Source organism: Stegodyphus dumicola, chromosome 9 (assembly GCF_044657685.1).
Source record: "Stegodyphus dumicola isolate Sdum_Otavi_A_Nest chromosome 9, ASM4465768v1".
Classification (NCBI taxonomy): domain Eukaryota; kingdom Metazoa; phylum Arthropoda; class Arachnida; order Araneae; family Eresidae; genus Stegodyphus; species Stegodyphus dumicola.
Genome location: NC_140776.1, coordinates 40,429,579 through 40,456,232, shown reverse-complemented (window position 1 = coordinate 40,456,232; position 26,654 = coordinate 40,429,579). Strand labels below are relative to the sequence as shown.

The following is a 26,654-nucleotide window of genomic DNA, read 5'->3' as shown; positions in this document are numbered from 1 at the left end:
ACAAGGTAGTTTCAGATAGCAAAGTGGGCACCACATAACATTTCTGACCCGGGTGATAGTCAGGCTATCCCTTGGCAATATTATTATGTTACTAGTTAATGCTAGCCCGTAAGAAAAAAGCGTGCCCTCCTAAAGAAGATAGAAAAAATGGATCGAGATAGAAACAAAATATACATTTCATGCACAATATTTTCATTACTTAAAATATAGTCGTGCCTCTTCTTTTTATGGTGTTGCACTTAATGCAACTTGACATGACACTGAATTTCATCCACCAACATACACTGAATTTCATCACCAACATATGTACGTTTTTCATTCAACATGACACTGAGTTTCATCCACCAACATATGTACGTTAGGTGAATACGCAGAGGTTCCCGCACACAAGCAATTGTCAAGATGCAAATCAGTGAGCCTGCTCCGGTTCTTCAACATCGTAATGTTCATGGTTGAAAACAGATATTCGCAGAGGTAGGCAGACCTAAAACAAGATTTGATTTTATATGCAGCACTTCTTAACAATGGAAACCTGTTCTTTTCAACAAGTTTCCAGAAATCTACGTCTGTGGCGTTGTGCTTGCAGGATAATATTATTCTTCAGTTTGACTATTTCCAGCTCGAGGTTTTCCACTTCTGCGGCAATAATTCTTAAAAATGCTGTGGTGGTTTCAGGGTGTCCGCCGCTAACATCGCGGCAAAAATGTCGCGGAGAAAACAATGCAAGGCGAAAACGCCGAGCTACAAAACATCGTGGGAGAAAACATTGCAAAGACAAAATATCGCAGTTCTAAAACATCGTGGTACAAAACATCGTCGTCGAAAATATCGCGATAAAAAATAAAGTATCTACAAATCATCGCATGACGATAATATCGCAGACATGCTTTTTTCAGGTCTTAATAACTGTAAATGGTTATTCCCATAATAATTTGTGAACACAAGATGTAAAGAAGGATAATTTTTACTTTCACATTTTTTTATTAACTAATAAATTTTTTGCTTAAAAAGTAAGAAGGCAACTTAAACATAGAAAATTAAATGCAACTTATAGATTATACTTTTCATGAAAAATTAACAATAAAAAATTTATAAAAAATGATTTATTAATGGCCTTTGTTAGTTAACTATGTCGGTTTAAAATTCTATTAAGTGGTATAAGTTGCATTAATTTTCTATGCTTAAGTTTCCTGCTTATTTTCTCAGCAAAAATTTATTAGTTAATAAAAAATATGAAAGTAAAAATTATCCTACTTTCCATCTTGCACTCACAAATCATTATGGGAATATCCATTTACAATTATTAAAACCTGAAAAAATCATGTCTGCGATGATTTGTAGATACTTTATTTTTTACCACGATATTTTCGAAGACGATGTTTTTAAACTGCGAAGTTTTTGAAATCATTTTTTATAAATTTTTTATTGTTAATTTATTTTCGACGACTATGTTTTGTACCACGATGTTTTAGAACTGCGATGTTTTCTTCCACGATGTTTTGTAACACGACGTTTTCGCCAGGGCCGGCGGAAGCGGGCCCGCAAGGCCTTCTTTGCAGGCGGGCGCCGACCAGCGAACGACACAGAACATTTTTTTTTTAATGCAAAAGAATGTGCATTTATCGGGGAATGTTCCTTGAATGCTTACACAGGACAGGGACCATGGGAGTTTGCGCCCCCTCCCAACACCTCCTAACAGAAGGTATTGCCCCTCCCCACCTTTCCCCTTCAGCTCATCCATCAATGCCTTGTCACCCATCCGTCAATCGTCAGGGATATTCCATTTTCGTATTTACTGAGTCACTGAGTGGTTGACGAAGAAAATTTTCGATGCACAATAACCTTACTACTATTGGAAAAGAAAAGTCCATTTGATGAAGTACGTTCTTATTTTATTTTACTTAATATAATTTCTATTTATCTATATTTTATCGTTTATATTATATTTTTATTTAAAATGTATACAGTGAAATACTGGTTTTTTTTTTCTTGAAAATTTCTGTGAGGACGGGAAGGGGGGAACGGATTAGCCCTTTCTATCAGGGAAAATTTGCCATTTTGCCATATGTCAGAATGAACACAGGCACCAACTTTTCATTTTTTTCACGGGAGTTGGAGGGGAGGGCAAGATTTGCATGGACGAAAATGCAAAACTCTATAGAGCAGTGCTTCTCAACCTTTTTTCACTGGTAAAACCTATGAAAAAATTCGCGGACCAGTGTGTTTTTTCCCTCCACCCCAAAAAAAACTTTACAAAGTATTCAAGAATTACTACATAAGTGAGTTATAATATTATTACCATTTGCCTACAATCGTATTTAAATATATGTGCCTTTCGTTTCCTTCTTACTCATCCTGGTTATTGATTTTTAATATACCTATAGTTAAAGAAATAGTAGTTATAGCACAGTATTAAACTCCATGGTTATTAAAAACTTACGCTGATGTATAGTTTTCAGTTGTCCAAACACGCAGAATAATGTAAGCAAGATAAAAACTGAAACCTACCCTAAGACGCCTTAAACAATACGATAGATATTCATCGTTCAAGTAATCAGCAATACTCGAGGCAGACAGGAGCACACTAGCTGGTGTACTAAGTGTACGGCACAGCAATTTATAAAAGGCGATTAGGTACCTAGTTGCCAGGTTGTTATATTTTTATCACCGATCATATTATTTTATAAACTAGTAAGCTATTGTTATTGTAATGTGGGTGCTCTTGTAATACCGGTAATTTCGGTTTTCGACAGATAGCTGGATATTTTGCTATCTGGACACTTGTATAGAGAGTTTATTTTCTATTTCGGGGAGGGGGGGGGGAGGTTGCCGGTGTTTATAGTCTAAGTCCAAATTCTCAACATTTATACAATTTATTTAATGACTAGACTCCCCAATTAAGCATCTTGGTGTGTTCGCGCCATGTACCTTATAAGAAATAGACAAACCCAAACGGGTTTTCTCCCTCGTCTGAGGCCCTGCTGGCTGTCACCTTGATCACATCCGGAGGAGTAGGGACGACTTGCAGAAATTTAACATTGGTTGCCTATTGCAGCGTGTATAATTGTCAAGAAAAAGCTGGTTGTAGCGCCTCATTTCACAAATTAGAATTTCTACATACTTTTATTTTTGAAATTGAGATTGATTTTTAAAAATTTAGCATATTTATCAAGCATAATTAACGTTCCAAATAATTATAAAGCTATTGCATGGTTTCAGGGCTGGATATTTTTTTAGCATTTCCTATGTTGTAAGGAAATTTGTAACTACTTCCTTTAGAAAAACATATTTTAAATCTGAACTAATAGAAAATTTCAAACAAGCAATTTTCTCTTGCAATTTTTATGCTTTTATTGATGTAAATAAGTAAAAAGTACTAAAATATTTAAAAACGAATTTTTGAAAGTTTTGTTTAAAATTCTAAATTGTGCTGCTTTTTTTAAATTATAGATGAGTATTATAGCATAATTTCTATAAAGGAATTTTATTTCAATTATATTTCATAATACATCACAGTGATAAACACTTTTGACTCCTTAAAAGTTTTTTATACATTTAATTCTAATATTAAAATTGTATTTAACCGTACTAATTAATTTTGCTTGTATTTTATAGCGATTATTTTGTAAAGTTTATTTTTAGTTCTATATAACATTTTTTTTTTATTTACTGTTAATTTAATTTGTTAGCCCAAAGCGGTGGTAGCCTAGAAAGGCTGTTAGTTTCGAAACGGAATTTTGCGCTGTTTTACTATAAGTGTCCGTGTCTCCTTGCAAATTGTTGTTACCAAATATTATCGCCCTGTATTATATGTAAGGAAATTAAATAATGAAGAATCTGCATGAATACATGTATGTTTCTTGCACTGTGACAAAAACGACAGTATCTAGAGCCATCAAATTTTGAATAATGTAATCCTCCACCCCATGGGCATCTGGACGGCCGAATTTCGAATTTGTTTTAATCTATTTCATATTTTGTAAAACTTTAGCGAATTTTTGATTAAGAAACTCAACGAGTTCAAAGCGAGCGAGCACTGTACGGAAAATAACAGTTTTATCTCCAGTGCGGAAATTCTAAAGATATGCTGTATTCAAATGTATGTGGTTTACGAAGAACATGATATTCAATAAACATAGATAACACACTAAACTTTAAAAAAAGGTTCCTTTTGGGCGTAATATAAAATCTGAGTACTTCTAGATTTTATTTTATCTTTTTCTTCCCTTCATTACGCTCAGAAAATTTTATGCTCTGAATTTTATGAATTATTAAAGTAACTAATCCACTTTAATGTTAATAACTTAATGATCACATAATCAAATAAATATGATGTTTTTGTAATGTTATTATAGTTTGGAAACTCATTGCCTGAAAATGTTCATTAAATTTAAAAAAAAATAATAAAAATATCAGATCTTGTTTAATTTTACCTTATTTATTTCAAAGCATCACGTACTATCAATCTTATTTAATTTTACTTTATTTTTACGCAAAATTAAGTTCATAAATTTTGGGCTTAGAATTTTTACCGTTTTACCAAAGTAAAGATGTTTGTACAAGAATTACGCGTGAAAAAAATGCGCGAAATGCAGTTAAAAAGTGCTTTAATGAGATAGATTAAATCCTATTTGGAAAAAACTGTGGCTTTCATAATCTAATCACTATGCAATATATCCCATTTAATAATTAAAAAGAGTTATGTGATACAAACGGCATAGGTTTCAGTGTTAAAGTTAAACAGATCGTCCCTACTCTTTCTTGCCGACATGTCAGTGACGCGCGCTCCGCCTACTGGGTTAATCTATCTCTTATAGGTCCATGGTTCGCGCACGCTTTTGTACAGAAAGACAAAAGGCATATAAAAAGCCGCTTGAGGACCTTACCCTAGGCGCATTTGACCGCGTCTGGCATAGAGGACTTACTTTTAAGCTCATCAATTTGAATTTCCACTGGAAATTATTCTCATCCTCAGCTCATTTTTGAACTCCGGAACTTTTTTAGTGCGGCAAGTAGATTCCAGTTCAAACCCATATCAAATTTACACTGGTGTCCCACAAGGAAGTATCCTTGGACCAATATTTTATATTTTATACGTAAATGACTTTCCAAAATTCAGTCAAGACCCTAATATTATGTTAGCATGCTACGCGGATGACACCGCCATCATCGCAAAGTCCAGACGACCAAACCACGCCTTGAAAAAGATTCAGCAGATTATTCCTAATATTGAAGCATGGTGTCAACGATGGAAAATTCAGATCAACCCGGAGAAGTCAAAAGTTTTAGTTATCAGAAAATTCAAGACCACAGACCCCCTCACCTGTAATATTACATTCTTCGGGAAAACAGTCCCTACTGTAAGTAAGGCAAAATACCTAGGAGTCATTTTAAATCGATCGTTTACCTGGAATACACAGATAAACAGTGTGTGTGGAAAAGCGTACGGCATTGTGAAAAAGCTTTACCCACTACTTTCTAAGGACTCTGGATTAAACCTTGCACGCAAAAGAAGGCTTTACACTGCAGTTGTCAGGCCTGTTATCATATATGCCTCCTCGGCCTGGGCAAGTGCTAAGGCAAGTGAAATTCATCGGCTCCAAGTTCTGCAAAGTAAGATCCTGAGAACCATCACTAACGCCCCATACTATATTAGAAATGAAGATTTACATCACGACCTTCATATTGATTATATCAAGGACTATATCCAAGATAAATGGAAACTTTTTCAGGAAAGCAAAGACCAACAGTACAGCTAACTTTGAGTATATTCTGAGTTACGAAATCATCCCGGACGATTTGCTCATCCGACCTTATGCTGCACACTCAATTAGGCAAGCCAATAATTAAGTGTTACTCGTCAGTACTCCATGCTGACGCTCTGTGTGCATCTTTCCACATCATCTTTTCTGACAAGGATTCCAATCTAGATTTCGACCAATCACAGTGAAGTGCCAGCAGGCTACGAGCATCTTACGGACTTTGGAGTAATTACTCTGGACTTGTTCTTGGTTGGACCAGTGTTGCAAATAGCTCGCGTCAGCTCCTGAGCCCAGGCGAAAATTGCACCGTAACCCCCTTTTCTTCCCTCAGAGGAAACTCAATCAGATATTTTCTAATACCAGGCTCCGCATGGAACTCCTTGCATGACTGGGAAGTATTGCTCCGGCAATAGAAACCCAGTACAATACAGTATATCGCAGTACCCTAGGCACGTCAGCTGAGATGGCCGAAGTAAAGAACTGAAGTTTTATATTCAGTTATTTTCATTAAACGTTGAAAATCTTTATTAGATTTTTAATATTAAGTTGGCTTCTGGGGCTACACCCAAGGACAACTAGATATCTACAGGCCTCCTCCATCGATTTGTGACGCCACAAGCGAAGGCGATCAACATATATTCATGTCACTTTTTATTTCAAACACAAAAGTCAAGTGAAATTAATTTTTACAACTTAATATTTTGAATTTTAGGAATCTTTTTTAGAATTTTGGATACTGCTTGGACATCATTAAACGAAAGATATGATGCAATGAAAAATCGCTGCGATAATTTTAGTTTCCTGGGTAATTTATCAGAAATCGATAACGCAAATTTCAAAATAAAATGTGATAAATTAGAAAAATTGTTACAGCGTGATGACAATAAAGATATTAACGCAGAAGAACTCTATGACAAAATAGTAGCTTCGAAAGACATTTTTACAGCCGGTACGAATGACCCATTCGATATTTTGAACTTAATTGTGTCAAATAATTTGTGCTTCCTGAATTTGAAGATCGTACTGAGCATTCCTGTTAGTGTTGCTAGTAGCGAAAGATCATTCTCCAAATTAAAATTGATCAAGACAGATTTACGTTCAAGTATATCGCAGGAAAAACTCATAAATTTAGCTTTGATTGCCATTGAAAATGAAATCTGTCAAAAAATAGATGGAAAAGAAATTATAGAAAAATTTGTAAATATAAAATGCAGAAAAATAAATTATTCTCAATAAATTGTTAAAATCAATTTCAACAAATGCTTTCTTCAAAATTTTCTTCTCCTATACAAAAATTTAGAAAAAAAAGGGAGGGCGACTTCAGCTATTTTGCAGGCAGGCGCCGGATAACCTTGCGCCGGCACTGGTTTTCGCCTTGCGTTGTTTTCTCCGCGATGTTTTCGGCTGTAACCGGTTTCAGTTGCTTCATGGTGTGAATGAGTTGACAAAAAAGCTCGCTTTTTGGCTCCAGGCAACTGAAATCTTGAAATTACTTTTCAGATTAGTCGTCCAGAAGCGTATCAAGATGGCCGGAAAACCCAAAATTGTCATCATTCACCATTTTTTTTTATTGTTTGGAAAATGAACCAGGGACTTTGATCTCATTTGAGACATCCATAATGCCAATTTGGCTTTGAAAGCTTTCCCAGATCCCATCATTTGAACCAGCTCCTTGTCTTTACACTGAAGATCCAGATTTAAAATGTCGAGTTTCTCAGTGATATCGACTAGGAAACCCAGATCAAGTAGCCACAAAGAGTCAGTTAGTTTTTCAATGTGTTTACTGAGTTTGTCAGGGTTAGATTGCATGAACTCTTTTATCTGCTCGATTAGAGATAAAAACCTCGATAGAACTTTACCCCTGCTGAGCCATCTAACTTCTGCATGTAAGATGAGGTCAGACTGTTTTATCTTTGGAGTCTTCCATCAGTGCTTTAAAAAGCCAGTTTTGCAAAGGAGCTGAAACGAATAGAATTAATAATCGACGTAACAGCATTGAGGACGTGTTCAAATGGAAGTATCTTTGTGCACAGTGCTTCTTGATGAATGATGCAGTGATGAGACATGAAGTTTGGAAAACACCCATCTCTCTTGCACAAAGTGACAAAGCCGTTGGTTCTGTCATGGCAAGTGCTTCATCTGTGATACTTGCCAATAGCTTTTTAAGCAGCAAGGTAATTTCTGCCGTAAACGTCTTAAAAATATTGTAAATGTCCTCTCCTCATGTTCTCATCTTCAAAGACAGAATTTTTAACAATTCTTCTCTAACAGAAAAGTCTTTAAATACCATTCTTATCATAATAGTTAACTGCGACATGCTGTAGAAGCACCACACAGCAAACACACACTTCCCTTTCACATCAACAAAGCAATACGTTTCTTCTCAGCTGGAATTGTAATTGTGTATCTTCTGCCTTTTGCTGGGCCCACTCATTATGCTGCAGCGGTAAAAAAACCCAAATCACTAAGCCCCGATGCAGAATGAGGATGCCGAACAAGATTGGATGCACCACTAACACTGTCACTGCCAGAAGCTCAAAGTAGACTGGTGAAGAACACTGGTGAAATGCTGCCCTTTGCACCTTGTTAAATACTTAATATAATTGTGTCATACAGTCAAATCAAGAGTTGACTCTGACTTGCAGTTTCTTCCACTTTTTCACTCTTTGCCAGTTCTTTTTGGTGTGGTGAGCCTTGTAATATCGCACCCACAATCATAAAACTTTATCATCCTATTAGCGAGGACGCGCCCGGTCGCTACAAAAATATAACACAGAAATTACTTCTTTCATTGAAATTTTTTGCCCTTCTCAGAAGCTGCATTTAAAGTAATGTCCGTGTCATTCACGTGCATTTCCGGAATTTATCTCTCCCTCTTTTTTCAGAAATTGGGTAGCCAGGCCTCCAAAGCCCGAGGCGCGCGTTCGCATTGTCATTTTAAACTGAACAGGGGCGATAGGAAAGAGCAAGTTAAGACACGCCATCACCCTCGATGTTTCCGAAACCCAAGACAAGACCATCCAAGTTTCTGATCCCTTCCCCGATGAACCCCCTCTGTGTGCAATCCAAAGAAAGACTGTTGCAGAAAAAAAAAAAAAAAAAAAAATTACCAAACCTTGGCAGGCACTATGCAAAGTCACTTCAGTGCCTGCGGGCACCGAGTTGAGTACCCCAGATCTATGCCATTAGTTATTTGATCATAAACAAACAGTTTCAAATATTGTCACAATTGCTGAATTTAGAGCTGTGATGATTCATGTGTTTCAAATGAATATTTTAGAGTTTTTCCTAAGGTCAGTATCTGGTGTAATCTAATGAGTAACGGGATTTTAGTTGCCCCCTTTTTTTAAATAATGCCAACTGTAATGTGTGCTTGAATCTGCTGTGGATCTTTTTGTTTCCTCAACTTGAGCAAATGGAAATGAAACACATAGATCTTTCAACAAAATGAAGCTCTGTTACATTTTGGAAATTGTGTGTATGATGAATTTAATTGTGATTTCCAGGACCACAGATTGGCAAAGACCTATGACATGGCCCACAAGAAGTTTTGATATTGTTTCCCTCTACTACTTCCTTTTGGAGCTATATCAAAATTGAGATTTATACGGTAGAGTTTCACTTATCTTATATTCCATATTGTCCAACATACCATAGCATGCACACACACACAACAACAACAAAAAAGGCATCAGTTGGCAACAGAACTGCAAGCTGTGTATGTAGTCATTGTTTTCTTCTATTTTTTGTTGCTCTCAGCTCTATTGAATGGCATATCTGTTTACACTATGACTCGCGTCTCAATCATTCAGTACAGTGCAGTTTATCATTGCAAAATCATTTATTTATGCAGATCGATGTATGGTCTGATACTGTTCATGCGTATGTGTGTCGAGTATCTAATTTGAGAAATACTGTTATAGTATTTAAAACAGTATGAAATAACTGATGAAGAAATTGTCACTCTTGTCATTCGGGATAAAAATTAAACTGAAGATCAAGATCAAGCACCAACTGTTGAGTCTCGCAGAATTTCACATAATAATGTAGTTAAGGCTCTAGAAACTGCAATTAAATATATTGAGCAACAAGAAGGTAGAGGAATTGATATAGTGATTCTGCAAAGATGGCATGACTTGGCAGTACAGAAACGGCACTCATCAAGAAAGCAGACTATGATCAGAAATTTCTTTCAGTCATTATACTTTTAACTTTTAACTTATATGGTTGAACATGACTACTGTATGTACTGTATTCAACTTCAGACATAACTTGTATTCATGACGTTTTATTCTGTGACTTAAATTCATTTCAGTTAATTTTTTTTATTTTGGTTAAAAAGTTATTATTAGGCTGGTAATATGTAAAATGATGACAGTTTGATGTTTAATTGGCTTTTTCTTAACACCTTCGTATTATCTGACATTTTCACTTCTGCAGCATTCTGCCTACCTATCCGTTTACGTCAGATAAGCGAGACTTGTGAAAAAAATATCATTTCTACCACTAGATCACACAAACAGTTAAGTGTCACACACATATGTTTTTGCTAGAGTATTGACTGAAGGTGAGTACTCTTATGTAAGTATCTTGTACTGTTTATGGTGCAAACACTCAAATTTAAAATTTTATTCATGATTTTTTTATGACCAAGTTAAGCATTTCAAACTATTTCACATTGTATATTTTTTACAAAGACTTCTTGAAATATTTATCTCATTATACAGAAAGATTGAAAAAGAATTATAATGAGTACACACACACAATAAAAAATAAAAAAAAAAAAAGGCCAGTTATTTACATTGTCTCTGCAGATGTCTTAACTCTTGTCTTTATTTTCACTATCGCTGGTTTTAGGCATACACTTCAAATTGCAAGGAAGTTTTAAATGATGCAAATATTCATATTTTGGTATTTTTTAAAGGAAACAATTTTGTAAAAATTACTCATAACTTGCTAATAACTTTTTATATGTTCCTTCGATCTCTATATTTAATTCAGGAATATTTTGTACTCATTATGAAATATGAAACAGAAGTGCACATGACAAAAACTGGCTGAGATACTTAACTTAAAAATTTGTGATTTTTGAGATGATATTCAGTTTGTGTTAAGGGGTTGGTTAATAAATAGATTAAAATATTTCAAGGTTGATTTTTTCCTCCATGTTAACTGCCATTCAATGATATTCTTTTGTGATTACTACTGTCTTCAATTTATATACTTTTTTTTTTATATTTGGTATGCCAAAAGAATTTTACACAAATTATTTGTTTTATTAAATTATTGTTAAAGTATAGACTATGTTTTTAATATTTTCATGACATTTTATTCCTTAGAATCATAATCTGGTATTCATATAAAAAATTTTTTATACTACAGATATTTAAGTGATATTTTATTTTTAGGTATGGACGCATACAAACATTTAACTCTTCAATTTATACATAGCACATAGGTGACCAAACTTCATGTCGTTTAGAGCTGCATGTTGGAATTCAGTAAAGTTCGACAACAACAAGTAAATTTTCCAAAAGCCACAAGTCCATATTTTCACCATTATAAAAGTAGTGGAATATGTTTCAAATGGGAAGAAATATCTCATTCTAAACAACCATTCAGTGACATTTTTCCCTCAGCATGTGATCATACTTTGAAGACAGTGCAAAGTTCCTTGGTGTCTTTGTTTTCTCTAAGTACTGCTTGATGTGCTCTTTTTGAGTTTTTAAATACTACAATTCTTTCTTCTGAGGTGCCGTTTGTAAATGTTGACTTATCACTACTTGAATGAAACTTCAGATTCTTCTTAAATCTGTGCTACAGTGACTTGTATCAGTTTCTTCTACCTCAAAATTATCTCATAATTCTCCTGCATACTGTTCTACAGTAAATACCTATTGTCCTCAGATTTTTACAAATTTTCAAAATTTTCTTAAGGTATCTTCTAATAAGGTGTGACTTGCCATCAAGTTTATTACATAGTCCCAAAACTTCCAATTGCTATAAATTTTTAATTAATTCAGATGTTAAATCATCTTCTAAATAACTTTTTAATTGCATCAAATTCTATGTGATATTAAATGTTTCTGATGCATTTCATACGCTTTCTATTCTGCTCACAGACCATTCTAGTTTACTTTCTATTCTGCTCACAGACCATTCTAGTTTACTTTCTACTGCTATTAATCATTCAGAAATTCGGCAGACCCTTTCTGTAAAGCATCTATCCATCCAGTCCTATAGCATCCACAAGAAAATGTAACTTTTAAAGATTTTCGTTGTTTCTTTTGTTTTAAAGATTGTCTTTGTTCTCTATTTGTGTTGTGAAATAAATTTATTTTCCCTTCCTCCACATCTGCTGAGATGAAATGTGAAGTGTTTTCTGAGTGGGGAACCTCATAAATCTGTTAGGAGACGAATTTCTTATTTATTTCTGTAAAATATTAATTTAAATAATGGGATTGACAGATTTACTGCTTAATGAGTCTAAACATTGTGGCAGGATAATCCCCTTCATAAGTAGGTCACAACATAACACCACTTCGAGGTCAATTTGAGTTTCACATAATTATACAATGACTTAGTTCGCTCTTATTCAACACTGTATTTACCAAAGCTAGACCTTTTGTTTTGTGAGTTTTTGATTTGCGAACTGTAGACAGTTAGCTCTTTTAATATGTTGAAATCTTTAATACTTCTTAGATTACAGTAGTTCTCCAACATTGCAGTTAATCATGATGCAAATTAAACAAAAAGTCTCATTAATTAAGACACAATAACACGCCGAATAAATACTAATTCAGAAGTCAAACAACAAAAATCAGCGTTATACCTACAAAATTTTCACAGGACTAGTTTTGATGGTTTTACCGAACCATCATCTTCAGCTGCAAAACCGCAAATGAACAAGATAAAAAATAATGATTAGATAAAAAAAAGAAAGCCTGAACAAGAATAAGCCAGTGGCGCCATCTGTTGGCGAAACCAGAACTAAAACATAATTTCTCTAAAAGCCGAAGGCAAATTTGGATTGGAATTAGGATCGTTAACTAGAACAGAAAGATTTTTATGAATGTGAAATGCCTCTAGAAAATCCAGTTCTCCAATGGAAGATGTTTTTTGAATAATTTTGGCAGCAGAAAAATTGAAAGTGTGATTTTCGGACCAGCAACGTTGAGCAACAGAAGACTTCTGTGTTTCCTTTTTTCTAACATATGTCTCATGTTCTTTGACGCCAAATTTCTCTTCCGTTTCTCGACATTCTGGTCACACGTAACACATCAAACTTCAGTACTACAGTTTACCGTAAACCTTCATCGGTTTGCCTTCCACCACACTTTAAATCATGTCATCCGACTAAACAAAAGTTAGCTTCATTTTATTCCTATGTTTTCCGTGCTCTTCAAGTTTGCTCCTCCAAACTAGCCCTTGATGAAGAACTAAATTATTTAAAAGCAATAGCTATTGACAGGGGCTTTTCACCCAACATTATTAATCAAGCAGTTAAAAAAATTCTCATCTGAACACACTAAAAGCCACATTTTTATTTTAGGAGATTATAAAAATTCTGTTGTCATTCCCTTCTTTCCATCAATTAGCTGTAAAGTTGCACATATTTTGCAGAAATTTAACTTTCGGGTTGTTTATTCTCCCATCAATAAAATTCCAACTTCTATACTCAAGAATCCCATTCCGGATATGAATTCCTGGGGTATTTATAGGATTCCTTGCCAGTGTGGTTTAATTTACATTGGCCAAACTAAGAGAGCCTTAAAATTTCGCGTCAAAGAACATGAGGCATGTGTTAGAAAAAAGGAAACACAGAAGTCTTCTGTTGCTCAACATTGCTGGTTCGAAAATCACACTTTCAATTTTTCTGCTGCCAAAATTATTCAAAAAACATCTTCCATTGGAGAACTGGATTTTCTAGAGGCATTTCACATTCATAAAAATCTTTCTGTTCTAGTTAACGATCCTAATTCCAATCCAAATTTGCCTTCGGCTTTTAGAGAAATTATGTTTTAGTTCTGGTTTCACCAACAGATGACGCCACTTGCTTATTCTTGTTCAGGCTTTCTTATCATATCTAATCATTATTTCCTATCTTGTTCATTTGCGGTTTTGCAGCTGAAGATGATGGTTCGGTAAAACCATCGAAACTAGTCCTGTGAAAATTTTGTAGGTATAACGCTGATTTTTGTTGTTTGACTTCTGAAAAAGTCTCATGTTGTGTTCTCTGAGCATTTTTAAAACTCCTTAAACAATCTATGGGAGTTGGTTAAAATTCTTTTAATATTAAAGCCATAACTTTATTCCATCCTTTAAGTCTTCCTCACTGACAAAAATTAAAATATTCTGTGCTTTTTTCCCTAATATATTATCAATACTTCCGCTTTTAATTCGTCTGGAACTTTTTTGTTTTACAATAACCTCTCAATTGATGTAAAGAACAGATTCAACACTTCCACATTTGCTGGAACAGATATAGTTAATGTTTCAACATTTTTTTTTTTTATTAATTGTTCTAAATTAATCCCTAAATGGTCATTTTCTGACAAAGTTGACTTAGTGTGTTTTGTTTTCGTAATTTCTATTTCAAGGTCATTTTGTGGCTTTGTTTCGATTTTCTAGTCTGCCTTCTGCAGTTATGTTAATTAAGTTGAAGACAAAGTTACAGTCTTTTTAAACACATCAGAACTCGATTATATTTCTCAGTTCTATTAGTCTCGGATTAATAGATACGATTAGGCCTATTTCCTCACACACTTTAAATAAATCCTCTTTCCATGTTTTGGCAAATATTTAACAAAACTATTGATAATTTCCTCATGTGCCTGCGTATCTTCGACCATCCTAATCCTGCACGGGCCCTCAAATGTTTCTCTAAGTGTCTTCTCAGATTCTTAAGGAAGAAACTCAGCTTGCAGACATGCATGTACTTATTACATTTTATGCACAATGGGTGTTTAAGATATTACAAGTAGATGAAAAAGTAGATGCAATCACAACTGATTCCTGAACTTGCATTTAGATGCGCAATTCTTTTATTTTAGTTTATTTGCGTCATTGCTTTTATGAAATTTTCTTTCTTTATTAGAAGATACTTTGCATAAAGTGAATACATATTAATTATACTTTAATGTGTGGGTATCAAACCTAAGTTCTTTTTATTGAAATGTTAAAAAATATATGTATAGAAACATATAGATTAAACCACATAAGGAAACTTGTGTATGAAAATATAGATAGTAGCACTAAGAAATCATATTTTAAAAAATCACATCCGTAATGAACAGCAATAGTGGAAAAACAAGAAATAAATAATTTTAGTGCCAGATGCCTTCTGATAAATTTTTTATATCACCTCATGCAGAAATCAAGTTGAAATTCTTAAGATTAGTAGAAATTTTAACTTTATTTTTGCATGTGGTAAGGGAAATTAAATATTTATTTTTTAATCCATAAAAATTAAAGCAGGTTTTTTTGGGGGGAGGGGGGTAAAAACTTTTATATCTAGCTTCTCAATCTATTTTTGAAGTGTATGTGACATTAAGACTAAAATTTCTTTATTGGACATTATTACACTTTTTTGATTGATAATTTTTAGTCTGATGTACTAATAAAGGTTTGATAAAACTACTTAAGGCAGCAAAATTTTCATTTTTCAGGGCTTTTGAACTCTGAATTTTCATTTTTCAGGGCCCTGGAAATTTTGAACATTTCTTAAAAGAAAAGATCTGGGTATTTTAAGAGCATGCAGCTTGTTATACAGATTGTTATGAAATATTTTATGCCATTTTATTCCATGTGAATATAATTTTAGAAACATATTCAGTATGCTTATTGTTGTTTCCATGAGTGAGAAAGAGAAGCATTAGAAGTATACTGAAGACTATTTAACTTTATATTTCATACTTAATAACTGCATGTTTATCAGGTGAAATTTATGGGCAACAACTGTTAAATTTTAGTTAACTTTATTAGGTGACTGTTAATTCATTTTGTGTAAAACATTAAATCACAATAAATCTTGAATAAGTCTTTTTTGTATTGACTTTTTAAAATTGTATTTTGAAACAAAATTGTTAAAATTACTTTATCTTTCAAACTTTGAGACATGATTTTAATTAACATAAAATATATAAAAATGGTACATGTAGACAATTTTTAAATTTACATGCCCAAAAATTTTATTTAGTTTATTAGTGAAAATGAAATTAATAAGCTTTAGAAATAGAAGCTGTTTAGTTACAGTAAATTTTCCACTTATTGACAAATAGCAAAAGTAATTTGCTGGTTTTATCATCAATTAAAAGATGTTTAACTTATGCAGTTTCTGTTTTAATTCCAGGTAAAGAAAGAATCACGTGCTTTGCCCCATAAAAGAGAAGCCCACGGAGTGCCTATTTTTGGCTTTGAAGAACCAAAAGTAATACCAGAAGGCAGATGCACACTTAGACAAGCTTTGGAGTTCATCACAAACAATCAAACTGATTCAACTGTACATTCAGTTCAATCTATAGCCAGAACATACAGAATGAAAGAAGCGGATGTGGAAAATATTGTTAAGAATTTTCATGTATTTCAACTTTATATATCTAGGGATGCAAAATCAAAAGTTGTAGGAAAACAGTTAGAGAGTTTGGGAGTTAAAGATGTTGTACAGCCATTATATAAATCTAAGTTTGCTAACGAAAGTTTTAGTCAGTCAAGTCTCCCAGATGAGAAAAAATGAAACTATGAAAAGACATATTAAAATGATATACTCATTGAATATCATATAATTTTCTCATTGTAGATTTAATTGACATCTAATAATGGCATGCATTAATTATGTAGACATCTTTATCTTTATAATGATGAGACATTTAATTATGTTTTAATAAAAAGACAGTACATAGTTATATTGTTATTTTATGACACATATTTATTTGGACATAGGATTTTCATTTAGCAGTTTTCAACTATTATGAATTGAGACTAAAAGTTGTTGACACTCATCAGAACCTAAGATTTTTCATTTATATCTCTACTGTAAAAGTAGATTAAAAAAATAAGCTTAAAAAAATAAAACATTTAAAATGTAATTTTATGTGTATTTCTTAGCAACTTTAGGCAATAATGTCTAATAAATTACATTAAATTTGATTCTGCAATTAGTCTAATAAATTAAGTATATTTTGAATGTACTATATAGTACAAAGGTTGAGATCTGGAATCGTCAGAACTTCAGCAGTTCTGTATTTTTGGATTTTAGATCATCAGTGTAAATCTAGTAGGATAACACGTAAACATGGCAACATTACTGCTTCACTTACTGTTCATATTAGGTAGGTATAAGGTGGCATAATTCAGACGTACGAAAAGTTTTAGAATTTAGGATCTGCACAGATTGCACTAAGCAGCAGATTCATAGCACCCACCATCCTTCCCAACCAATCAGTGCAGATTCATAGCACTCACCATCCTTCCCAACCAATCAGTGGCTAAAAGTGAGATCCTGCAAGTACCAATTGATGTATTGTTATTGATTATGGTGGAAATCACAAGCCTGTAGGTGTGTGAAAGTGACATGCAGGAATTTCAGTTAGTCGGGAGAAAAAATCACATTCACGGCACACCTGCTTATTTTGACTGAGTATTATATTCTTCATTCCTAGATTTCATGACCGGGGGGGGGGGATATTTTATTATTTTATTTATTTATTAGTGGTCTGGAGGTTCAGATCTTGAACTTAGTAATGTAATATATCATTTGCAAAATTTCAAACTTTTATATTATTTATTTAAAAAATAAAATCTAATGGTAATGATGAAATTTTGTAGCAATATATAAATTACAATTCTCTGCATATATGTATATATTTTAATTTTCTCCATATGATAATCTTATTTTCCAAATAATCTATTTTTTTTAATAATGATAGTAATAGAATACATAAAAAATAATTAACTTCAAAACTTGGTAACTCAGTAATAAAATTTTAAAAAAAATTAAGCAAATAGAAAAATTTCAAGGTTTTTCATGAATTGAATGCAGAACAATTTGACAGTGCATGTGGTTTATTGTGTATCTAACTGGTATTTCTACAGCTGATAAAGAAAACGTCTGGAACATAATGTAACCATCTTTGAAAATGCAAATCAATTTAGATTAATGAAAATTGTGGCTTAAAGTGAAACAAACCACATTTCTGTGGTAGAATGTTTGGAACCAAGCTGATTCTGAAATTAGTTTGGACACAATGGAATCTGCTAGAGAGCTGCTGCCTTTAGAGCCAAGACAAATGGTAAATCACGTTCTGCTTGGGGTTACCAAACAGACTTGATGGGCAATTAAAAAAAATACAGCCTTATTATTAAACAAAAAAGGCAAGACTTCAGTGGTATGCAAATGCAGACCCTGGTTTGAAGGCTATAACATCAATTACTGGATTCACCCATCTCATTTCTCAATTTTAAGTCCACATGAGTATGTTGGTTTTCATAAAGGTTCATTGGTATTACACCTTATTTTAATGCCCATTCTTTGTATCTAGGCCTGGTATAGAAATTCAAAATGAGAATAAAAGTCCAAGACACTTATTAAAATACAGTCAGAGCATTTATTGCATAATATTGGATTTTGCAAAAGAAGGGTATCTTAACCGTTTGCCTGATTATCTCGGATTCGTATATATTGCAGTTAATTATTGTTCTGTGAAAACTCGGGCGAAGCAGAATTTGTTAGTATGTACGATTTGTTTTATCACGGTTTTACTCGGCCTGAAGGAAATGAAAGGAAATATTCAGCTTTGATTGGCAGTTTGCCAAATTTTGTTGGTTGCGCGGTTCTTTTGGAGGGACTGGTCATGTGTTTCCCTATTGTATAGTATACGTCGGCTTGTGGATTAGTAATGTATAAAGAAGGAAACATGCATTGAAAAAAAAAAATATTGGCAATGATGCAAGATAGCAGAAGCAATGATTTTTCAGATAGTAATTATGAAGAGGTGGAAAAAAAATTGAAAAAAAAAATCAAATCCAACAAGACAATGTACTCTGTGCTCCTCTGAAAGAGATTCCAGCGGTAAGCCAGTAAGAAAAGAGACCAGATACCAGCGTAGAATGTCAGGTATCACTCTGTATTGTCCCTTGTTTGAAAAACTATCATACAAAGACTAATATTTAACTTTTTTTCCTTTGCCCAAGATAACTCGGGATAGTAAACTAATATTAAAACTAAATGCTTTAACACCTTCAAAAAATTAAAAATTCAACTTAAAACGTACATATTTTGATTTGTTTCATTTTGTTGTATCTAATAAGAAAATAAAAAAATGTGAAGATTTTTTGCAAGTTTTTTCAAAACAATTTATAAGGGAAGCGGTTAAACTGAGAACTCTTTGTACATTAAAATCATTTAACTGCTTTTTCAGCTGTAAGTAAATGCAAGCAAACAGTTTTATGTAATTTAAAGAAAATTTTTAAAAATTAATATTTTAAACAATTTTGTAAAGGATTGGATTTAAAGCCATTAAGTGAAGTTGACAGATTTTGATAGATGTAGAAGGCTTCATGATAACATAACTTTACTTTCTTGAAGGAATTTTAAGGGACCAATGATTGGCTACCAGAAGATTTATTAATTTTAACTGTTTCAATTTAAAATTTGGGTTTGTCATGTGAAATTTTAATGCTTAATTTGGTTGATGTATGTCAAATTATACTGATAAAGAATTTCATAAATTTCCCAAGCATGAAAATTTGAAGGCAAGATCCTTAAAAGGCAGAGGAGGAGGGGGGGGGGAAGAAAAAAAATTATTTTTTAAGCAATTAACAATGTATCTAAGAATACAGAAAATAAACTAGTGGAGAACCTGGGCAATTTTACAATTGATAGCAAGGAAAAATGTGTTGACGACAAAAAATTATGATCAGCTTCAAAAAGAATGTTACTGAGCATATTCTGAAGATACAGTATAATTTATCTGACTCTTATTCAGTGGACTGCAACAGAATGTTTTCTCTCTTATCATTAACAATTTTTGGCATATATTTGAAATTTGATTATAGAGCCACTGGTTAAAACTTCTTTTAAAGTCTGAATTACAGTTAGTTGATATATCTAAATGTGGTATATGTATGAAATGATATGAACAGACAGTACACAAATTCAGGACAAAGTAGAAATCAGACTGTACATTTAGAATGTTAGTATTAATATATCTAAATATACAGACTAATTTTTCATATTTTTTAATGGCTAAACATAGGAGGGCTATCTGCTTAAGGGAAGGGATGCTGGCTTGTATTTATATTACACATGATCATAACAAAAATCATTCTTAGCTATTCAGCCATTGATAGACCTCTCTTGAACTTGCACATCTGAATGTGAATAGAAATGTTTTATTTCTAGAATGTACTTTTCCCTTATATCTAGCATCTTAGATTTTATATTGATGAATCAGATAAGATCTAAGTTATAATATTTACGTATAAATAAATATAAGAACCAGTAAAATGCAAGCAATATGTTATACGTGCTTGTACAAAATGCAGAATGTTGTGAATATAATGTATTATTCAATCATGATATAAAAAGTCTATACTGGGTTATAGTATTAAATACCTGCCAACTTTTACGAATTTTTCGTAATTTTTACGAAAATGCGTTTGTTTTTTCGATTTTACGATCGTAATCCATTTTTTACGATTTTTTTCTTTTTTTCAAGTGTTTTTAGTGATTTTTGTTGAAATTTTAGAATTTTTTGCCAATTCAGCGATTTTTGCCAATTGCATCGTGTTTTACCGCCAACTACCGACTACTTCGAATCCAGTAACCTGCGTTTCTCCAGCGCCGCCTAACCAGCCAATCCAATGCGCTGAACTTGTTTCTCCCACTCTTTTTTTTGTGGGCGCCAGATTATTTTTTTCGCGTTCGCTTCAGCAAGGGAATTACTCAGTCATGCTTAGAAGACTCCTCAAAGGTCAACTTTGTTAAAGAAGTTGAAGGGAAGAAGAAACAATCTTTTATTAGCCGGGAGGAATGGATTTTCTATCTTCTTTCTTCGGATTTGAACAAAGCATTTTGTAGTTTTGTGTTAAGTACCATTAAGATTTTTGAAAGTGTAAATACCCTTTTACAATCAGCTTTGCCAAAATCTCCCCTGCTTATCCAAATTCTTAATGATCTTTTGAAAGAACTGTATACTAAGTTTGTAAAACCATCCGTTGTGAAAAACAGTGTGTTGATTCGTATTGCCTATAATAGTTTGGCAAATCAAAAGGATAACAATGATCTTATAATTGGAAATCAAACCAGGGAACTTGTAAATTCTTTGAAAGACCATGAGAAAAAAGAATTTTTTCAATGTGTTTGAAAGTACTTTTCCTCAGCCTGTGATTACATTGTAAGGAAGTTTCCTTTTCAAAATGAAGTTCTTTTAAATGCTGAAGTGGCAAATTTGAAACAAATTGAAAATTCATCTTTTGAAAAGATTCGTTTTTTTAATGATAAATTTCCATTTTTGTTAACAATTAAAGAAAATAAATGCCATAATGATGCTTTAGATGAACTACAGAGCCAATTCTCTGCTGCACAGTTTGAAGACTTTGCCAGTTCTGGAGAAGATAGACTTGATGTCCTCGTTGGTATCTTAAAAAGAATAAAAAGAGCTGATGGAACACCAAAATATGATAGACTAGCAAGAGTTTTATGTGCTATTTTCGTAATTCCACACAGTAATGCTGAGTGCGAGAGAGTCTTCAGTGTTGTGAAGAAAAACAAAACTATGTTTCGTTCTTCAATTTCACCAAAAACTCTAGAAAACATTTTAATTGCTAAATGTTATGAAGAAACTAATTGTTATGACAGGAAATTTTCCAAAGTTTTTGGTTAAAGCCAAAAAATGCACTCTAAATTCATTGCAATAATTTTTTTGTGTAACATTAAGTTCTTGTTTTATGTTTCCTAATAAATTTTTTAGTTGCTACTTAATTGAGATTTACTAATGTAAGTACAATTTTCTTTTTTCTATTTGTATAAATTGTTATTTTTTTAATATCAAAGCATGATATTAATTCTTCATGTTCTTTTGAATTTTGGAGAAATCTTCTGAATTTTTATCTTTAGAGGTTGGCAGGTATGGTATTTGAATAAAATAACTTTAATTATTGCCTACAGACATTAATACTTAAGAACAAATATATGCAATTTTTTTATTTGGTCATCAGTGATATAGTTGTAGATCTTGAAAAGCAAGGATACTTTCGAGGTTAGAAAAATTACCCAAAATAAGCAGAATTTTCAGTGTTTTCAGTAGAACAATTACAAAATTTAAAAGTAGATAACTAGCAATAACAAAATGATTATGCAGATTTTTTTAAAAAAAAGTACTTTTTGAGATTTCATTAAAGAAAATTTCATACAATTTTAAACTGCATAATTAAAATAAAAACAAAGTCATTTCCAGCATTCCTTTGTCTAAGACAAAGATGAGAAAAGAAAATTTTAAAAATTGTACTCTTTACAGGAAATAATTACATCATTAAAAGTGTTCTTAATGTATATTAATTTTACATATGCTGTTACATATTGTAATTACGAAAAGATAGACTTTGATAATAGACTTTGAATTATCAAACATATCAGGCCAAAGCATGTTTTTATCACTCAGTTAAGATCTTTTAATAAGTAATGTTATGCCCAAGTTATAAGATCTCTTACTATGAACTGATATATCATTTTTCTTATAACAGATCACAATCTTTTTAGAATAGTATGTCATTTAAGTGCAAAAGAACAAAGGATTGCAATTATTTAAAAAACTTGTGTAGATGGCAAAATAGGTCTCATTTTATCATCACATTGGAGATAGATATTTGTAGTAATATATTTGGATAAAATAGCATATTTCTAGTAAAATAAGTATATATTTTGGATCTTAAGTAATGGAATACAAAATAGTGCTCCGGTGCTAAATAGAGTAAATATTGAACCTGTTCTGTATAAGATAGTGTGATTTGTCTGAATAACTTCTCAAATTTTTAAGACTTATTTAATTGAGGTGTAAATGAAATTACTACAGAGTTAAAATAATAATAACAACCTATCCATCATATTTATTAATGCTGGAGAATATCCTTGGAGTTTCTTAAGGCAAACATTTCAAAATTATTTTATGCCAAGAAGCCATGATAGGCAATTTTATATGAACTTGACATACTGACAATAAATTTAGACAGCATAAAGTAAATTGAAATGACTTTTGAAATGAAATTACAAAGAGAATAGCAGAAAAATATGATCGAAACATGAAGTCTGCAGTTGAAGATATTGGTTGAAGGTAAAGTGTAAAAATAATAGATTGTTTTTGTAAAAATTAAATTTTGGAAATTTTGAACTGGAATAAATGACTTTGAAAAATGTGGCAAAATTCTTTAATCATCTATGGCTACATTTCCTGAAAGGCAGCCTGTTGTCTGCATTAGGTGCATATTCCAGCCTCCATGCACTTTACTCAAATTCCTCAGATTTTTTCAGATAATGTGAAAAAATAGTTATGTGCATATTTGATACATAAGATGTTTAAATGTCAAGCATTTATTTAGTATTTGTTTTATTTTGTGTCAGCAGGATTGGATCCTGTTATTTATAACAAACATCTCCTCACAAATATTATTGCCCATATATTCAACATAAGAAGAAATGTACTTGAGGAAAAAAAAAAAAAAAATGTTGTTTCCTTGTTCTTTTATTTGCATTACATGTATGTAAATAATTTGGATTGTAAAGTATGACTCACTTTTTATGTTTACTTAAATTTAAAAATCAAACTTTGGATAACTGAGGCAGTTGTCTAATTAAGTAATTTGATTCCTAAGGAGTAAACTGCAACATTAATGTTTTCCAATTTTTCTGTTAGGGTTCATTCAATTTTTATAATTTATTTTCAGTTTAGTCATGTAGAAGGCATACTGCAAATGTTCAGATATCATATAGTTTGGAATAATTAATTGTTGGAATTTTTTCAATTGCCAGAGGCTGAAAAATCTTTGTAAATATCTCATTCCAAACTGTGCTTGTTGTATAGACATGCTACACATACAGTTGCTAACTGGTTGGAAAATTCATATTTGGGTTGCTTAATTATATGCTCAGAAATCTGTAAACTTAATATTTCCGAAATAAACTCAGGAAAATATATTAAAATGAATTTAGAAAATTTGTATGGATAATTTGTTCAATTGATATTAAAGACACTGAGTAAGGTGCTTCCTATGATTCTATCAAGAATAACAAATTATGATGCAAACATTTACACCGCTCGACATTGAAAATGCAACACCAAGAAGGAGTGGACAGATATTTATGCAAATTTTAGAGTAGACGCACATCACTAAGTTATGCGAATGATGTGAAATGCGCAGCTCTCCAATGCACGTGAAGTAAGATATAAAGGAAGGAAAGTGCAGAATGGGCAATATTAGTGTCATTAGTTCTGCCAGACGAATTATCGAAGAAAGTTGGTTTTTGTCCCGGTGGAAACGTGTAATAGGAGAGAATGCCAGGCCGCCGTCAACGAAGGCACTACCAGCAGATAGACGATTTTACGAGGGGTATGGTTATCAGACTGAAAAGGGCGGGTTGGTCCTTACGTCAAATCGCAGCTGATACCCACATGGATGCGAGCACGGTGCATCGGCTATGGTGAACATGGTTGGAACAAGAAAATCTGGGAAGAAGGAGGGGTGCAGTCAGAATGACGTCAGCACGCGTGGATCGACGTATCAGCCGACAAGCTTTCGCGGTCCCGCAAGTCACTTATACCGTGATTCTGCAGCATGTGCAAGATACCCTGGATGTTCTCGTGTCGACTAGAACTATTTCTTGTTGATTGGTTATTTTCAATATGGCTATAACTGCATTATCTGCACTCACGGTGTCCGTTAAGAAGACTGCCATTGACCCCACAGCATAGATGCCAACATTTAGAATGGTGCCGGACTGGAGTGATGTGGATGGTAGAATGAAGAAAAGCCGTAGTTTCAGATGAGTCACGCTTCTGTTTATCCAGTGACAGTCGGCGCATACGTGTGTGGCGTCGACGTGGGGACATATCTAATCCGGCAGTAACTGTGGAATGCCCCACCGCGTGACAATGTGGCATAATGGTTTGGGGCGCTATTTTGCCTACGATTTCAAGTCACCTCTAGTTCGTATTCAGGGCACTATGGCGGCCCAACGATACTTGGGTAATGTACTGCGGCCGGTGGCAATCCTCTACCTTCAGGGGCTGCCTAATGCAATTTTTCAGCAGGATAACGCCCGACCACACAGTGCTCGCATCTGCCAACATGCTCTGCAAGGTATACAGATGCTTCCCTGGCCACCGTACTCTGCTGACCTGTCACCAATCGAACATGTGTGGGATGTGAATGGATGCCATTTGCAGACTCTGTCCCTGCCTCGTTCAGAAGACAAACTGTGGCAAATGGTTGAAAGGAAATGGAGAGCCATTCGTCAGGACACCATCCACACTCTTATTGACTCTATGCCTAGACGTGTTTCTTCTTGCATCGCTGTCCGCGGTGGTCCTACATCCTACTGAGCCAGAGCCGGTTTGGACAGTCGACCTGTAAAGGCCACGCTGCGTTGCGCTCATGCTATTTTTCGATTTTTCAAGTGGAAGTTTCACAGTGCGAAGTGCGTGTGATAAATCAAATTGTGCGTGAATGTGTGCTGAATCCAAGGATACATCGCATTAGTATGTGTGCATCGTAGTTTTCAAAAAATTTGTGAAAAAGTGTTTTCAATAATTTTGTTCACCTCATATGCCGTCCTTGTAACGGAAGGGTGCCGCCCGGCCACCACGTGGTTGCCGTACTAGGCTTAGGAAGTCCGTCGAAAAAATTCTAAGTCCAGAAATCTGTGATTTCTTTTCAAAAATCAATATCTTCGTAATTAATGCACTTAGGATTACCGGGTTTTCGGCAAATTGGTAAGTTCTTCATATATTATTATATTATATTTTCAATATGGCTATAACTGCATTATCTTCGATATTAGTATTTTAAGACTAACCTTTTCTGGAACCTAGCTAAAATCTGGACCCAAATAAACTTAATTTTCTGATTGCTGTCTGAAACTTTATAAAATATGCTAGTAACCGCAAAGGGTCTGTTCATTGGACTCGGAATACTAGTTTAAACATGATACTTGATTTTGTCGAAACGTTGTGGATTTCGACACAACTCCTTCACGTCGTCGAGTGCAATTTCGACAAACTCCTTACAATGTATTCTCCATAGTTTTTAAGACTGTTTACTGTTATTTTAACTGTGTTATATCTTTGAGCCTTTTCTGTGTGCCTTTACATATCGTATACATATTTTTGATTGATTATATATTATTTTATATAATAATATATTATTTCTCTGTTTATATTGAACATTCATTATGTTTTACTGATATAAAGCATATTAACGTCATTTGTAATTATATTATACCAGTCTGTTTCTTATGGGAAATTAATTACCTAGTGTGAGCTTATGTAATATTCACGCATCGCTATGCCTCAACAATCAGTTTCGTTTACGGATGACCCAGTGAATGACAACTTTGATCCCACTGCATTGCTTGCAACTGATAACAATTATAGTGACAAAGTTAATTTGTTATAAGATCATATTCGTGCCATTGCAACTCTATCGAGGAGGAAAGTATACACTTCCTTTCGAACCATGAGAAAAATTGCTCCATTCATTGGATGCGTTATGGCAATTGGTTCTTCAGGGCCCGGATTACATCCCGAAACCAGCCACAGTTGAGGCTGAGGTGAATACATCAACAGTGGTCTGCTGTGAAGTTATTCATAACCCACCTATTATTTCATCTCTGCAGCAAGT

General features: G+C 33.4%; 1 protein-coding gene across 2 annotated transcripts in view; it reads left to right on the top strand.

Moving 5' to 3' along the window:
- LOC118204619 (NADH dehydrogenase [ubiquinone] 1 alpha subcomplex assembly factor 4) overlaps window positions 1–16,664 on the top strand; it is a 59,975-nt gene extending 43,311 nt beyond the window's left edge. For both annotated transcript variants that reach the window (XM_035376927.2, XM_085823347.1), the window contains one exon: window positions 16,114–16,664. In XM_035376927.2, coding sequence (XP_035232818.2) covers window positions 16,114–16,497 — 384 coding nt within the window. In that variant the 3' untranslated portion in view covers window positions 16,498–16,664. The remainder of the gene's footprint in view (window positions 1–16,113) is intronic.
- The last annotated feature ends 9,990 nt before the right edge of the window (window positions 16,665–26,654 follow it).